The 18,537-nt window shown below is 40.7% G+C and overlaps 1 protein-coding gene across 4 annotated transcripts in view; it reads left to right on the forward strand.

Annotated features, from left to right (window-relative positions):
- The window catches only part of si:dkey-71h2.2 (low density lipoprotein receptor adapter protein 1), a 44,766-nt gene that overhangs the window by 15,412 nt on the left and 10,817 nt on the right, over window positions 1–18,537 (forward strand). For 3 of the 4 annotated variants that reach the window (XM_040124928.1, XM_040124927.1, XM_040124929.1), the window contains exons 2-7: window positions 4,934–5,076; window positions 7,317–7,429; window positions 14,772–14,886; window positions 15,341–15,413; window positions 15,795–15,881; window positions 17,867–17,988. In XM_040124928.1, coding sequence (XP_039980862.1) covers window positions 4,934–5,076; window positions 7,317–7,429; window positions 14,772–14,886; window positions 15,341–15,413; window positions 15,795–15,881; window positions 17,867–17,988 — 653 coding nt within the window. The remainder of the gene's footprint in view (window positions 1–4,933; window positions 5,077–7,316; window positions 7,430–14,771; window positions 14,887–15,340; window positions 15,414–15,794; window positions 15,882–17,866; window positions 17,989–18,537) is intronic. The other variant, XM_040124930.1, reaches the window with a different exon arrangement.

Here is an 18,537-nt window from a genome sequence, read left to right on the forward strand (position 1 = left end):
ATCAAAAAACAGGGATGAAATGGCAAATTAAAGGGTGGCTGTACTGGAGTTGGTGATCAAAATAAAAGAACAAGAGAAACACCGTCCATTATAAACCAAAATCCATTATATTTTCAAAGGATTTTTCGTTTCTGCTTCGTTTCTCCCGAAAAACCCACTTTCTCATGTAATTTCCATCTGTTTGATACAAGAGATGTAGAAGAAAACACCATGAATAAACCAGTGCAGTCATATAAGAAACAGCAGTGAAACCCAGTTTGTGAAAATGCATTCTATATCTGTCTATTTACTGCTAAAAAAACAACCACTTGGCAACACTAGGTGACTTATTGAAGATGTGTGCTCTTCACAATATTTCACCAATGCCATTTGGCACAGAGCCTTTGTAAGGCTGTGTATTCATTACTAGATACCTGCTAAAACTAAGAACTACAACTATTTTGATATTCACTGAATATTTAATTTTTTTTTTTTTTTTTTTTAACATAAAAATGCCAAGATTTTACCAGTCCAGCTTGTCATTTGTTGGGATTTGTTGCTCATCTTAGTTTTACATGATAGCGATATGACAAGCCTTGAATTTTTTAGTGTTGGTTCGCAATATGAAGACGTCAGATGTCAGGTTTATGTCTGTGTGAGGACAGTGAAAGGAAGGAAGTAACAGTTGGGGTGGTAATATTTTAAAATAGCATGACATGTGGTTTTGTATTTGGGCCCACTGGATGTGTAATACTCATTTCCAGAGGCGGGAGTTCTGTGTACTGCTCCATTTCAGAGCGCAGGGTAATTCCACTGTTATTCGAATGCTTTATGAGGTTTGTACACTTCTTTTGATGCCTGGCCAAGGTTTTCAGTAATGCAATTTGCAGGTACCACCTCCCTGCCGCTGCTGGGTTGTTGGTGGTAGTGCCTGTGGTTGCTTAGCAACATAGGCTGATGTTGATGTTGTCAACAATTGAGGTGTGGCTTGTACTGTAGCTCTGATTGAGAGGTAACTTATCAGCTCTTATTCTTTTTATTCTGTAGGTACAGTCAATCAGAGCCAGAGAGAGGCGGAAGATTAGATGTAAGAAAACAGTAAGAATAGCGAGAGCTTGGAAGGAAGGACTTGACTCTACTTGGTTCCCCCTCAAGGCAGAATCAGAAAAACCAGTTACATACCCCCCCCCCCATACATACACACACACACATATGCACTATCCCAGCCCAGCATCTTCCCTGAATGTGCGGCCTATTTTCCCTGTCAAGGTGGTGTCCTAGATTCAAAGTTCCGTCAGATGAGTAAAACAGTAAGGCAAAGAGATTGTATCAAGGGGGATGTGGAGGATGGGGTTGTCAGCAAGCAGAATTTTTCCTTCCACATATTTTGCTTGGGATGTACTCATTCCATTGGATTTACACCAAGATGGTACGTGAAACCTCCTCAGAAAGAATGATGTACTTACTGACCTGTAGGGGGACAGGGAATGGACCTGGAGCACACACTTATCACTCAATCTGAAGAGTTTTTGCAGTTAACTCAGATGCTGGTATCTTTGGGACATTGTGTGTGTGTGTGTGTGTGTGTGTGTGTGTGTGTGTGTGTGTGTGTGTGTGTGTGTGTGTGTGTGTGTGTGTGTGTGTGTGTGTGTGTGTGTGTGTGTACCCCCTGCAAGCCTATGCATATGCCCTCTCTTGCTACATTGTGCCTGTGTGCATATCTGTGTGCTCCTGTTTGTGCTATTAATTAACCATCAGTGTAGGTGTTCAGCCAGAGCAGAATCCACCTGGGTACGATTTTGACTTTCTCAGTGCAAATTAAATTACTGTGCGTGGAGCTCGAAGACACAGCTGTTGATCGCTGCATGTAGCTGAAGGCGTGCAGAGCACATGGTACCTCTTATACTACAACAGCCCTTCCCCGAGTCAGCTCAGCTACTGTGAAATGCTACACTTGTCAGTTGTTTGTTCAACAGAGTGTCGAATATTCCACGGCATTCAACATCTTAGGGCAGTAGTATTATAACTTCATGTGAATACACTTGAGGCCCCGTGCTTCAAAATATCATCAAATCGCTGTGTGCTTTCATTGTAATGTACTGATTCCTTCAGCGTGTGTCCCAGCTGTGAGGCTTTTGTGTGAACATAATGGAGTCTGTGCACTTACTGCAACAGCTCATGTGTGAAAGCGGTATCAGTTTAATAAAGATGCAAATGTTATCAGGGCACCACCACGGCCTTACACTCCCTAATTTTGTTTTGCGCTCTCTTAAATTACATCGCCTTGATGCACGCACACTCACAAACACACGCTTGTGCAAAGATTTACACAGATCACTCATGAACACTGGCCTCCTAAAAAACCCAAATGTTACTCTCCTTAGTGCTCCCCAGTTTTTTCTCCAATATGTTAAAATCCAATTAGCCTCCCTCCGCTTATTCCTGTCACTCTTATCAATGCCAGTCTCTCTGTAGACTCACAAAGGATTTATTAAAAATTTAATACTCCTCTTTTAGGGCGATAATATATTGGAAACCCTGCAGCGTCAACACGAAGCTCTTTAATAATTCATGTTTGTAGCCTGCTGAAGACACAACATTGACTGTAGCACTTAAGCTTTGTAGTCTTGTGGCATTTTAAAGAAGCTAACCATGCAATAAGCTATTGGTCAGGAAATGCCGTATTGCAGATTGGGATGACCCAAACTTTATGTAAAGTTTATTTTATTTGTTTGAAAGTGACCCTATGCAAATCCCCGCCACGCATACTTACTGTTGCTCTGCCTGTCAAGCTTTCCATTCTAGTGTGGCATATATGTATTTTACATTGCTAACGGCAGCAGATTTAATTTTGAAACAATGGATCTCCAATTTCACACAGATGTAAACAACAGCAGAATCTCGTTTCTAGTTGACCACTGTTGATTTTGTCGCCCAAAATGACTGTTGCTAGCGGATTTTATCAGCTGCAGATGGCTAGCTCGCTAAGCGGTTCTAACCTCCATTTGTTGGTTGAAAACTTTGTCACCATCTGACTTTTAAACTTTTCCAGCGGACTCGTTTTAAAACGAGAACCCTGTTAAAGCTTTCTTAAATATGCAGATTTGCTACATACATGATACCCTGCGAAAGACTGTATTGTTAGAGTGAAAGGAAGCACAACCCTGAAACCCTATGTGTTGTTCTGTAGCTGAAACTGACCTCTGACTTCCTGTGGAGAGGAGAGAGCAAAAAGATGAATTTCTCCCGCGTGGATCAATAGTGTATTAAAGAACCATTTTTTTAATAGTGGTTAACCTTCAGGCTCAGGGCAGTAAGTGTATTACATTTATTATTTGAATTGCTTGAAGTAATAAAAGCACAACTTCCATTTTAGACAAAATATGCGACTCTTACTCGTAATTGACATGCACCTCTCCTCCAGAACAGTCAGAGGCAAAAAGCCATGCCATCCGCAATGTATCTAGGCAGTCACATGTAATAGAATCAAATGTGCTCTCTGGTTTTGAAGCAGCCCCCACAGTGTGAATGAAGATTAGTTAATAATTCAGAGTTGTTGGAAGCGGTTTGACGGGGATGGTGTTCTCTGCTGTTCGCCTTCACAGCTGCATGGGGCCTGCCAGTGACAGATGGCTCAGCCCATGTGGAGAGTTTGGTGCCAGTATAGCCCAATAGATTGTTGGACAATCATTGTGTGTTTGTGTCTCTGTTTCTCCTTCTATCTCTCTCTCTCTCTCTCTCTCTCCATGCTCTTCTTTTCATGCTCTTTGTCAATCTCAGTCTCTCATTTTATTCGCTGCTATGAGCATAATTACACAGGAGAAAACAAAACAGGGCACAACTTACATGTCTCTTTATCAGTTGGTTATGCGTTTATTATATGGTTTTCTTTATCTTAGCAAACTTCAGTGTTAAAAGAATGCTCTGAAATCCTGTGGATCAATGGATCATGTTTCAGTTATCGCCCCATGTACTTCAACTACAGTGTGGCCTGTTGCATACTTTTGTAAGTTGTTCCTCTCCTGATGTTCCTCCGCAGGGTGGCCAGGTGTCTCTCAGAGATATTTTAAGCTTTCGCCATGGCCACCCCCCCCTGCCTACAGTAGTCAGCTAGAGGACAGATTGGTGCAACTTGTTGGAAATCACAGCAACAGCGGGACATAGTAGCCATTCTGTACAGTCTATCAGAACCCAGCTGATACTGGGTTTTTCTAGTCTATGAAACAATTTTTTTTTCCTGAGAACCATAACATTTTCTGTCCCATCAATTCTAGTTTCTTAGCCATGAAACAAATCTTTCTCGAATCTCTGAGGAGTTAAAGTTGCAGGATGGATTCAAATTCAGAAATACAAGCATACAGTTGTCTGGAATATGAGGTTCATTTACACATGTCTTTGCAGTCCAGCCGTTTATGTTTCAAAGAGGAAATAAATGATCATACCATCTGCTTTATCTGAAATAACCATGCACAACACTCTCAGTAGAGTCTAATTATCTTTCTTTTACCATCCAATGCACATACTTACTCCATAAGTATAAAAGAGACATTTTAAGCTCCCCACAAAAAATTACTTTCATATTTAAATCATTATGTCAGGCAGAATTTGTGCAAGGTCCGAGTCTGCGTATCGACACCACTTTCTGCTCAGGTGTGATTTTACTCTGCCAGCTCACATGCTCTCCGTGACAAGTATTGTAAACAGACTGCTAGACTCCTAACTTTGTATACGACACAGTCATCTGTCATTTGCAAGAATCTGTCCACAAGTATTTGAAAAGGTTGAATTGATATTTTTCAGGATTTTTATTTAGTTAGGCACATTTAATGATAATAATAATAACAATGATAATAATAAATCATTATTGTTATTATTATCATTATTAAACTTTGTTCAGCTACATAGCATCAAAGTGTTTCAGTGATTTCCATTGTCCTGTCTTTTGTCCCTTCAGAGCTGCCAGAGAACTGGACGGACACCAAGGAGACTTTGCTGGAGGGGATGGTGTTCAACGTGAAGTACCTGGGTATGACACTGGTGGGTCAGCCTAAAGGAGAGGACATGGCTTCAGCTGCCATTCACAGAATTGTCGCCACGGTGAGTCACTGCTCCCCTTCTGACCCAAATAACCTTATAATATATGTTATTTTACTCTGACATTTTATAATCCCACATAGCACGTTATTTCTGATATTTGCTAACAACATTGCATAAAATTCTGAAGGCAACATTGCACCTTTATTAGCAACATGAAATTTCAAGAGTGACGGTGTGAAGATTTCAATTACAGTGGTGCTTTTTATAGAAATTCTCCTGTGGATCTGTGAAATTACAGCCTAAAACTGCAATGCACATTATCTGAATGACTTAAAGGGGAATATAGCTGTTAAATTTAGATTTTATCTGTGTTATCCTGAAGGCCCAGGACAATGTTTTGTCAGGATAGAAATCGGTAAATTGTTGCACCATATCTACAGTATATAAAACTTGGTATCACTATAGACAATGACAGGGAGACTCACTCAAGTCAGCAAATGTATTCTCATGGTCAGAAAAATATTATGGGTACTATCATAATCTTCAATTTCAGTATTTATGAAACCGTGTGCCCTTCTACAGTAATTAAGGAAGCTTTGTGGCTATTGGGGAAAAAGATCAAAATGTTCAGTAAACTGCCAGACTGCCCACCGGAATGACTTCAAAACTAAATTTTCAGTGGTGTAGTCCTTGAACTTTCTGTAATTCTCTATGCATGGTACTTATAGTTAGTACATGTTTACATCAAGGTCAGTATGGCTGCATGAAAACATAGCGGCTAATCCAGGATTATCAAGAGTTGAACATTTGCAGTAGATAAATCAGTGATGCAATGTTTACTTAACACAGAGTCACACAGGATTTCCGAGCATGGTTTTCCACATCGATTCAGAATCCTGTCAATTCACAAAGACTACAAATAAACTTTTGCATTTAAATCAGCCAGTCTGTGGGCATACAAAAACCCAAATTATCTGCATGTTTTGCACACAAACTTAAATATTATATTCATGTTTCTTCCTTTCATGCAAACACACACACATACACATACACACACGCATGCACACCTGACACACCTCATTGAATGCTGCCAACAATGAAAATGTCTAATCTTTTGATAAGGCTTTCTCTGCAGAAAGAAAGGCCTGGCACATGCAGTCTAATCACAAACCCCCCACTTATAAATTAGAGACTGAACCGAACCTAATGGCAGGATTAAAATTCCGTTGATTTACACCAGGACAGAAAAAGAGACTCAGCTGTATCTGTCTGTTCCCTTGGAAACCAATTACCTGAATGGGATGACTGAATACATTTGTTAGTTTTCCATTAATGACATACTGTAGTCAGACGTGATCAGACAAGACCGAGGGTCCAAACGTGTAGAGAGAGGCTGAACTTGGCGTATCGCAGGCTGACGCGGTTTTTGCCTCGTGGCCCAACACTTGTAACATGACAGCAGAAAATGTGGTTGTTAGGGGCTTCCTACATGAATGAGCTGCCACAGTCAGGCGCAGCACGCTTTCCCTCCCAGTTTTCCATACTTTAAGTGCAGCGGGTTTAAGCAGAATGTGCTGGTCGTTGTCACCATCTCCAGGGCATTTAGGCTCCAACAGAAAGCCACTGCACCATTCCTGTTGTCCTTGAGAAGTCCTAGGTTTTGTTTAAGCAAAGATTCCACTCCTTTTCATCCTCAGCTTCTCTTCACTGTACGTCTGTATTTCACCTCCTCCAAAAGTGAAAGAGTCCCCATGCAGGGTGAATGTATACATTTTCAGTAAATGATGAAATCACTCCCTTTGATTTCCCTCCTTATTTTTTTCCCCTCTGTATTCCTCCACAGTCACCTGATATCATTTGAGTGTGAAACTAAACTGCTCTCATTTGCTCACTAATTTCATGGTTAGGAGGTCATTGTCATTGTCACCAGGCGCTGCCACAGACCGCAAGCTCAGCACTTTGGCCATATTTTCTGAAACTCCAGATGGAGCAGAGCGGCAGGGGGAGTCAGTGGCTGCCAGCCCGACCTCGAGTACTCGTTCTTGGCTACAGATTGCAGCTTTCCTCCCTCCTGTTCTGTCACCTTTTATAAAGTTCCCACACTTCTGGGACAACTCATGCAGGCTGCTTATTTTTGCTCAGCAGCTACTGTCACATTTGAGGGTTTTTGGTGTTTAATCAGTAGTAAAATCGTCTTATATTAATGTCAGAGTGACAGGGTATCTGTATATGCCTGAGGTAAGATTTTCTCCATCTGATTTTAATGTTTGTCTATGTGTTGTTACATTTCATATCCACAGGCAAGAGCCAGTGCTAAGAAGTTTCGGAAAGTAACACTGACGGTCTCACCAAAAGGCATCATCATCACAGACACAGAGACTACAGACCTCATAGAGAATGTCTCCATATACAGGTGAATGATTTTAGCCACAGTTGAAGGTATGGGTCTAGGAATAGCAACGCTGGTCTGTCAGTCAGTCCACCACTTTGATCCATACTGAAATATCTCAATAACTACAGGACTAATTGCCATGAAATTTTGTACAGAGGATAAATCCTAATGACATTGGTGATTCCCGGACTTTTCCTCTACCACCACCAGTAGGTCAGTGTTTTCACTAATCCAGTGAAGTATCTCAACATCTACCACACGGACCGGCAGAAAAGTTTCCACATGTACTCGTGTCAACTTGGTTTTTAGTGAAATTTCTCGACAGCAATTCAATAGATTGCTATGAAATTTGATACAGACGTACAAATGGCCCTCATTGAATTTTCTCTGTATATTCGAATTGGAAAAACCCCAAATGAATCTCAGAATTTACGGACAAATCTGCAGAGTGGAAAACATCTTGTAAAACATTAAAAAACTGCATGCTCTTCATGCAGAGTCTGTCTCTAAATTTTCATTCGACAGTCGACATTCGAGTATTACGCATGGGTGAACAATATGACACAATACATAACGACTTAACATGGGCTTATTAGATGAATGGCTCATTAACTAAATTATTACTGGTTTGTGTTTTTATTCTTTTTCATTAAAGGGTTCATTGCCTATGCCTGCAATGCTGGCAATCCCTCAAACTGAGTCCAAAAAACAAAAGTGGTTTCGTTTGATACAGTAGGAAACTGATATCATCTATCTAGGTCACTTTCCCCTCTGTCCACTGCTTGGGCTCCTTTTGGAGGATTAAAACAAGCAGTTTGCTGCTCAGAGCTGATGCGAGCCTCTTGTTTGATGAATTCACTTGGAAACCAATAATGGGAAGGCAAGAGCGGAATGCTGGGGGTGTCTGTTACTGTCTCTCTTTGTCAATGACAGCTAACCTTTCTCCAGCATCACGCTAGGTTTCATTCTACCAAATCATTGCAGAGTGTGTGTTTGCGTGGATTGTGATATGTTTGGCTGGCTTCCCCCTCTCTCGATAGCATTCTGTAATATAGACTGGGCCTCGTGTCATTGAGGATTACAGTCTAAATATCATACGGCTGGACTGTGATTATAGAACAGGCTGGGATGAAGATAGAGGATGTGTGTGCATGAGGCTGGTGTGTGTGCATGTACACAGAGGTCTGCATCCCCTCCTGATCCACCTTATCAGCGGTAACAGACCACAGGCCAGGGGAATCCGCCTGGTCTTTGGGCTACTTCTCTCCTTATCTTCTTATCTTCTCCTTCTCTCCTTTCCCCTTTCCTCTTTACTGTCTAGAAAGAAATCTTTCTTTTCTGCTCATATTAACATAAACAGAGCTCTGAACGCAGGAATACCCGCGACTAATTGCCCGCTTTGAAGCTCATGCTGCCAGTCGTTGCCCATACCCCCGAGAAATGATACAGGAGAGATTGAGGGGCCACATTCAGAGCTTGGGTTGACTGAGGATTGATTTATCCCCTCTATGAGACCCCACCCCCACGTCCTCCTCCTTACAGCTTCTTTCCCCTCCTGTCCTTCCTCTCTGAATTTTATTGTAGTTGCACATAATCTATGTATTGGCTAAGAAAGCAAGTGAAGGCTTAAAGAAAGTGGACTGTAGATGTAAGAGAATGGATCAAATCAGTCTATTTTTATTGTGCTTAACAAATAAGGGGGGAAAAGAGTTGGATACATAAGGTATGTGTGTGCGTGTGCACATTGGTCCACGCCTGGATGCACCTCACACAGTGAGTGTATGTAAATGTGTGTGTTTGTTAAGTTAATTGTGTATCCACACTGGAAGCCGGACTGTTTACCTCAGGGGAAGCTTAGTGGAGGGATAGAAAACAGACTGGAGGGCATTGTGCATGGCATTGGAAATAGGGGAAATAGTATCCTTCCAGCCATGACCCTCCCCCACCCACACACACCTACCCACTCACACCCACCCACACACACACAAACAATGTAATATCATACTTTATCAGTGGCATTTAAGTGATCAGTTTCACAGCCCGATATTCTACTCGGCAGCCGTGACAGCCCACTTCACAGTGCATCGAATTTGTCAATAAAGTTTAGAAATTTGTCATTTGACCATCATGTGACCAGAAAAACACACCAGGATAGCCAAAGTCCCACAAGATATCTAGTCACATGTAATGATACTGAAAATTTTAGATCCTCATTCATGTCTATAAGGTATATATGAAGCTACAGGCAGCAGCTGGTCAGCTTAGCTTAGCATGAAGACTGGAAGCAGGGGAAACAGCCTGCCTGGCTCTGTCCACAGGTAAAACAAAACCCTTTGGAAGCAAGTAGTTATAAATGGATAAAATCATAATTTTTATCCATCAATCTACACTCTATAACCCATAACGACAACGCGAAACCATGCTTTTAGAATTTTTTTCAAATTTATTAAAAATTAAAAACTGAGGTCTCTCATTCACAAAAATATTCAGACCCTTAATTTAGTACTTTGTAGAAGCCCCTTTGGCAGCAATTACAGCTTTGAGTCTTCTTGGTGAAGAACACATGGATTTGTGCAATTTATCCCATTCCTCCTGGCAAATTCAAGCTCCATCAGATTCGATGGTAAGCGTCTGTGAACTGCCATCTTCAGGTCTCTTTACAAATGTTCGATGGGGTACAAGTTGGGGCTTTAGCTGGGCCTCTCAAGAACAAAGACTTGTCCCAAGGCCACTTCAGCTTTGTTTCGGCCATATGCTTTGGATAAACTTTGTGCTGAAAGATGTGCCGTTGCTCCAGTCTCAGGTCGTGTGCACTCTGGAGCAGGTTTTCTTCAAGGACCAAGCAGGCTGTTTTATGCCTTTTACTCGAAGTGTCTTCCGTCAAGCCACTCTACCATAACGGCCTGATTGATGTAGTGCTGCTGAGATGAGATCTCTGCAGAAGACTTCTGAAGGTGCGTTACAGTGACTGTTGGGTTCTTGGTCCACCTCCTTGACCAAGGCCCTTCTTGCCCAGTTACTCAGTTTGGCTGGAAAGCCAAGTTTAGGAGGAGTCCTGGTTACAAACATCTTCCGTTTCACAGTTATTGTGGCCACTGTGCTCCTGGGAACAGTCAAAACTTCAGAAATGGTTTCATACCCTTGCACTGTTCTAAACCTCGCCACATTTTTACCGCAGAGGGTTACAGATAGTCTCTTGTACTTAATGGTTTGATTTGTCATCCTGACAGGCATTGTGAATTGTGGGATCTAACATGCACAAGTGTGTGCCTTTCTCAACTATGTCCAATCAGTTCAGTTTGCCAAAGGTGGACTCCGTTCAAGTTCAAGGATAATTAAAGAAAACCTGATGTTTCTTTAAGAGGTCTGAATACTTTTGTACATGAGAGATTTGCAAAAATTTCTAATAACATATTTTCACTTTGTCATTATGTATCATGGGGTGTAGAGTGGTGAACAAAAATGACAATTTTCCCCATTTAAATTTAAATATACAACACAATAAAGACTGCAAAAACTGAATACTATCTGACCCAGTTGTCCAGCTGTAAGAAGAAACAAGGATGATTGATCAAAGCAGCAAAAGCCCTAAAACAGTAGACCAGTGAATAGTTTGGTTCCGGGTATTTACAAAGTAACCAGGTCTAAATCCAGGTATTGAATTGTAATGCAATTTGGCTGTCTTATATGTTATTTTTAAATTGGTGTTAGGCTCCCATCTGGACTGGAGTTTCTGATTCATATTCTGACAACAGCTCTCAGCGAGTGACCAGCATATCAATCAGCAAAACACCCGGGTCAGAAAAGGAGAGATGAAACACTGACTGAGACTCCACCTGGTAATGATGCACGTTGTTCTGGCATGCCATTAGGTTTGTGAGATCTGTCAACAGGATCTCCAAACAGAGGATTCAGGATGTGGCTGTGCTGCTCATGAAAATTCATGCAAATATTTTGCCATTTTCAGTTTGTGTGAGAATCTGCTTTTTTTTCATCATTATGCAAAGATGGTTTGATGAATCGCTTCTCTGCAGCTAAAGCAAAGTGCTGTTTTTCATTATTGAACTTATGTCAGGTTGAAAGTTGAACAAAAGCAATTCATTGTTATATGAATTGCAGCACACCTGCTTTATTCAGTGTATACTGAGAATTTGGGGCTTTGATGTATGAAGTTCTGTTCAGGCTTTGTACTGTAAATATTTAAATATTTCGACTGATATTCCCTCACTTCCTCACAAACACCGGTGCTCTACACAGTGAGGAGATCAAAGGCTTGCAGTCCACAGAGCCCCTTTGGAGTTATGATGCAACCTGACAGCTCAGCTTCTGTTGTTCAGGCTTAGTGAAGACTCTGTGATGCTGTCAGTTTTTTTTTCGTTTTTTTTTCTGTTGTTGTTTCAAGGCTTATATTGTGAATGTGATCCGTTGTTTGTCACATTGATGGTAATAATGAAAATGTTTTGTTTTATTTCTTGCACCAGTTATCTTATAATGAATGAAATCTGCATCTACAAGGATCTTTTAAAAAGACCTTTGTACTTTGTACCTTTTGTAAATTGAAGAAGATTGTGTGTTTTTGCCAAAAAGATGAAATCTTAAATGTGTATTCACTCCAGTGAAGTGCCTCTGTGTCAGATTCACATTATTCTCACATGGGTTGTATATTATAATGAACGATTTTCTGGCTTACCCATACGTATATGTACTTATATGTGTGATAAATTCTTATTCATGACACTCTTGCTGATGATAATAAAAGGAGATGGGATGCATATGCAAATTTCATAATTTCCATTTTGCTCACCATCATTTTGTAATTTTCAACAAAGTTCAATGCTCAAATAACAGTAAGAGATTCTTGCTGATGAACACATTTGGGGACACTAGCTAGTCCGACATGCACTGTATGCGAACTAACCTATTTGCTTATTTTGCTTATGCTTACAGCTGAATTTTGACAATGAACAGCATTTCTTGTTGAAAGACATTTGTAAAAAAACTGTCTCAGGACCTCTGGGTACCTATTTACGAAAATTTACGATAAGCAAGAGGAGTCTGCAGATTTCCAGGCATTGCTTGGGTTTATAGACTACATATTTATAAGTAATACAAAGAAAAGTCCAAACCAAAATCAAATCAGAGTTAAATAACTTTTATGCAATGGCCTTTTGGATTTTTTTCTGTTTCTTATTTCCTTTTTAATATCTCTAAAGCAAAGACCACTAAATGACAGGAACACAATTTGATTTACGATTACTAAAGTTACTGTTTTAGTTACTATGGATAATCCAGTTGTATTTTAAAATTATTAATAATGAATACATGTATTCATATTATTTAACAACAAAAGTGCGCACACAATAAGATGCAAACCTGTGGAGGCCTGGACAATGCATGTTCAGTGAAATATCTAAAAATCAGGTTGCACAGGACAGTACAGGGAGTTAGTAGAAAGTAGTTAATACCTAAATAAAATAACTATTATGTTCATATTGAGTAGTTACCGTAGTTTGGTTATATCACACTTGTTTTCCTAACTTAAATAGGTCAACCCTCTCAATTTTTCTGCAATTAAAGGGGGGGGGGGGTTCACAGAGCTGGGTGTCCTGGGCATTGCTATGTGGGTCATGCATCAGTGGTGCAAGCCAGCAAACAATCTGAGAGGGAGATGAGAAGGCTGGTGATTTCATGCTTGTTGTTTGACCGAATAAATTACATCCTTTTTTAGTGCCTCTTTTGAAGTGGGTGGTAAATGAGTCGCTGCCGTCCACAAATCCCCTTTGTATACAGCTTACAAGTTATTGTAATGATTATACAGGGATCCACACGCTGCTGACTGCAGTCCTATGGTGTCTTCCTACAGTGATGATGACGACATGCATTGAGAAGACCCTGAGTATCTAAATCTAACTGAGATAGGACGATTCGATGTAAAAATAACAACTCAGCCTGTACAGCAGAGTTTTTTTCCTGCCATAATGAACGGAAAGGACCAAAATCTTGTCCTTGTGCTGCTCACAATAAAGGTTGTAAGTTTAATTGCAGTGAAAAAGGTCAAAAGCATCCCTCACTGTGGCTCATTTATGCATCTATTAAAAGCAAAAAAAAAAAAGATGCACACTGCTGGTTCAGTTAACAACCTCACACAGACGTACAGTGAGACTAGAGATCGATACGGCTTCTAATAGACTGAATAAAACTCGGCAAAACAAATCCATTGGTTGTGTGGCAGTTGCTTCAGTGAACCCGTACGAGCTCTTGTAGGGGAGCAAAATGGCTTGGTGGACTTTGTCTAGATTGATTTTAGATAACCATTGAAACTCACAGGCCTATGACTGTCGCTGGATTTGCAGACGATTGGATTCCTTGAAAACTAGACGTTAGATGTGGAAGAGATTCGGTGCGATTGTTTGGAATGAGGTCTCAAGTGTAATATAGTCACAGGGAAGATCAATTCACAATCCAAGACTTTCCCTTTTCCACTGATGGCAAAAATTGGGATTTTTCATTTAAAAAAAAAATGTACCCACACCACGGGGGAATTTTTCTGTTGCTGATAAGAAGTAGCAATATAATATGTAACGTAAGGGAAATTATTTCAGAAATGAACATTTTTCTACATGTCTCGCAGTTTCACATCCCTTTCTCCAGTTGTTGATGTTCTCAGAGACAAATGAGAGTAAACTCTCAGGACTGGCGTACAAGGTACCCGAATATAGTGCAAAAAGGCATACTTTTCCTTTTCCCTGCACCGCCATTATCCTGAGAAGTTCAGGGTCAGTTGACCATCCTAACCTTGCATGGAAAGCCTGGAATCCACAGAGCAATGTTATATCAACATTTGAGCTGCGTTTTGCATAAAACCCACGCGCTATCTGAAAATATGAAGTACTGAAGAGCTCGATCACAGCATCAAGCATCTCTCATGCACGTCACTGCTGCTCATTTGTCTCCCGCTCCACCATTCCCAGCTGTGGGACTTAATCAACATAATATTCATAACCACCGCTCTCAGCTTGCGGTGATTGGTTTGCTTATGCATATGCAAAAGGTTGAGCACAAAAGCAAAGTTATGGCCCAAACTGCCATGTATCCAGTGGAGCTTACCTTGATGTGTGAGGTTTGAGGAAGAGTGCAGGCTAGTAGCTAATGTAATGCATATGCTGTCCCTTTGTTCTACATGTATGTCCTGTGATTGAAAATTATGTTTACCGTAAGACAGTAATTTAACCAATTGGTCCCTGTCTGATGCAGTTGTTTATTTATCCTTATAAATTCACTGATGTCAGGTGGACTGATGGTGTTGGTAAAATGTAATAATGTTTTTTTTTTTGTTTAATTTCTTCTGCCTCTTCTTTTGCAGAATCTCTTACTGCACAGCAGATAAAACTCAAGACAAGGTCTTTGCATATGTCTCTCAGAGTCAGTTCAATGAGACTCTGGAGTGCCATGCCTTTCTCTGCCAAAAGAAGAAGATTGTAAGTGCACTGCATGGAACGTTTTTGGTTTTTTTTTTTCGTATATAGCTGTATTTAGCTTGAAGTTACTGAGTGCATACTCTTAGACTTGAGCAGGTCAGGAGGTCAGTTTGTTTGGAGATCGACAACATGTAATGAACTGCATTGTGTCAGCAGGTGGCATGAATGTAGATGGTGTGTGGCTCCATCTTGTGGTAATTTCTTCAAGGCCACCTCACATCACGTTAGTCTGGATACTATTAAATCAACCAATTTTGAGAAATAAAGGAGATCGATAGAAATACGTTTGTTTATAAACAGTTACAAGTTTAAAAATATTTGGGGTTTTTTTTAAAAGTATATACAAACAGACAAAGTATAGACAACAAAATGGAATCACAGCTATTCATTATCTTTCATTTTTTTGGCTGTGCATGTCTCATTACTGTGTTATTCTTCCACCCCTCCCCCCCAGGCTCAGGCTGTGACATTGACGGTAGCCCAGGCCTTTAAAGTAGCTCTAGATCTGTGGGAGATTGCTCAAGAAGGTGAGTTCACTGAACAAAGGCAAGGTGACTTTGGGGCAGTTAAGTAAACGATTTTCCTCTTTGGTTAATCACACAAAATATGGGTAAGGCAAGGCTGAAATTCATTTAATCTGTGAGTAATCTTACTGGGAATTCCTTTTGTTTTCAAGGAAACTTGGCAGGAAAGTTACTGAAAATGTTTTTTCAAAACCAAAGGATCGGATGGCAAATATTTTACATGCTGACCTCCACTCTCTTACTTTCTGCACTGTTCTGTATAAATGACACACACTGCCGTACTTCCTAAAATTGCCACTAATCGTAAATCACTTAGAATCCAACATAGACGGATCCTGTAGTTTTCTGCTGGTTTAGTGTTGAGAATACTGTTTGTGTCTATAGGCAAAAGCAAAAAGGCCAGGACCTGCTGTTCCTGTGCAGCAAACAACGGGCAGACCGAGACCACAGACACTCAGTGCGTTCCAGCAGGTAAGTTGGTTTTATTCTGTCCTCACCCGCAGTGTGTTCAGCATGAGCTCAATGTTGATGAGAGACATGATTTTTATTAGTGGAAGGTTGCACCACTTAACTGAACACAGCTGAGTGTCTTGCTGATAATTACTACAAGACAATTGAGGTTCATCTTTATGTTACTCCTGCAGTGAACTGTAACTTCTGTGAGCATGGTTTGCAATTTAAGGAACAGCTTCACAAGGTTAAATAAAGTCTATTGTTCCTTAGGTGTAAAAGTACAACATTGTTTGTTCATTTTTTTTTTTTGCTGACAGTTGAGAAGGTCGGTATCACTCTCATGTTTAAGTATGAAGCTTGAGCAAGGAGACGGTTATCTTACCAGAACCTCTAAAGCTCCATTAATTAACATGCTTATTTCATTTTTTCTACTGTACATCAGTTCAAGAACTGACATTCAAAAACAGCACTTTGGGGTTTACACAGGCAGTTATGTGCCAGGAAGTTACTGCGTCCGGCCAACGAATCCTTTCTGGCACATAACTACCTGTAAAACCACAATATGTCAGTTTGTAGGCCTTGGGTTTTTTGCTTGAATTAAACAAACAATAAATAATGTGTGAGAGATATTGATGAGCAGATTTCTTTTTACTTTTGGACAGAGCCAGGCTAACTGTTTCCCACTGTTTCCAGTCTTTACGCCTAGCTAAGCTGCCGCTGTACAGACGTGAGAGTGTTATCGATCCTCTTGTCCAATTCTCAGCAAGAAATCTAACAAGCATGTTTTCCCTTCATCGCTTTATAAATAACTCACCTTTAACTTTGATTGTTGCTTATTTAATCATGAATTTCTGCTGTCTATAGGGAAGTTCTTAAGACTTGAAACAAGTTTCAGGGGCTTTGATTTTTAATAGATTTTTCTTGCTGTGGAGGTTGTTACGATTCTAACTGTCCTGTCAGAATTCAGGCGTTGTAATTCTTGGAGGACGAGGATAAAGATTATGTAATGTCAGCATACTGTTTAAGGCTTGAGAGAAAAAACCTGCTTGTCACAGACAAGATTACACCAATCTGAGTACTTACATGATCTTAGTACAGTAGAAATGACAACTGTAATACGTTGCAGTCATTCAACTGAGACCGTAATTAGATGCAGATTTAGAGTAAGTACTTGCATCTTTGCAGGAGGAAACTCCCCCAGACTTGAGGTCCTGGTTTAATAATCCTCACAAACTACAGTAACATTTACTTCAATCATTATTAAGTAAGTGCTGCTTTAGTCAGTTGCATAATGACTTTAAAAATGGCCTTACCAGTTGTAGTTTGTACACGAAAATGAGTAATACTGCAGTTTGACATGTTGCCCTCACACACAAATTTAACTGACGTCGGTCACCTCTCACACACACACACACACGGAGGAAAGATCACCAAATTACGTGTGACTCATTAGTCTTTCAGAGGAGCAGTAGATTTTAAGTACTTTCCAATGGCTGTGACATTTATAGGTCAAAATAATTTCCACTCCTCTCAGGATCAGTTGACATACAAAATGAGATTTAATCAGCCATTCAGACTGGGCCTGGCATTTCCAGTTTCTTTCAATTCAAATTTGCCCCCCTCCCAGCGGTAGGGGCCTTAGGACAGAAAAAAAAAAATCTGATGTGAAAGTCTCAAGGACCTTGGGAGTAACTCGGAGAGATGTATGAAAGTTTTACAGACATGATTTAAATTCTGCCTGTTGCAGAGAAGGTGCGAGTGCCACAGTCTCGAGTTGGTGTTTCACCTTGGTACTGCAGACTGCAGACTGCAGAGGTGAAGAGGCAAAAATGTTGACAAGTCTCCTTCTCTCGCGTCTGTTCCTTCTCTGGATTTGCTCGGCACTTTTCCTTTTCCTTTCTCCTGTCTCACCTCCTGTGTCCCCCATGTTTCCTTCTCTCTACGCATTCACTTGATTCTCCTGTCAACCTCTCGTCCACACCTGTCCTCTCCCTAATATCCAGAGGCACACAAGCCTGTTGGGATGGAGGAGAAGCTCCGGAGGCCTGCCTTCTCTGCCTCGCTCAGCTCGCCCTCACCTCGTAGTAACCCGACACGGAGGCGACCAATCAAACATGACTCTTGGGTAGGTCACGCCATCTGCCTCCAATCAGCTGATTGGTCTGAGTGGGCCAAAATAAATGCCATAGTCAGTTTTTTGTTCAGGTGACAGGTTAGCTATGACGAGCTGCATTCGTCCCAGATTTTCTCTCCTGATAACGAATTCTGATTCCTCAACTCAGGATATCTGCCAATGCTGGGTATGGATCCAATCCAGCTCTCTTTTTCCCAACCTTAAAAACCATGTACCTCACTGCATGGAACGCATCGGAATAATATTTATGTGAGTTAATGTGAGACCAGGGAATGTTGTGACCTGAAACCTGAGTAAACTTCATAATGACACTGAAGAAGAATCTGTATTTAATGTGGATTGGTTGCAACACAGCTGATACCCGATCTTCTTATATTAGATTAGTCTTTGTGCCGATACTGATCCAGTATATTGGACTGGCGCAACCGTAGAATTGTAAACCATGCCATAAATGCCTTTCTCCTCCCTGGATGTCAGTAATTTACATTGTGTATAAGAAAATCAGAAAGCATTGTAAAACTTTGTGTTAAGTGCAGTTTA

Source organism: Xiphias gladius, chromosome 4 (genome assembly GCF_016859285.1).
Source record: "Xiphias gladius isolate SHS-SW01 ecotype Sanya breed wild chromosome 4, ASM1685928v1, whole genome shotgun sequence".
Taxonomy (NCBI): Eukaryota; Metazoa; Chordata; class Actinopteri; order Istiophoriformes; family Xiphiidae; genus Xiphias; species Xiphias gladius.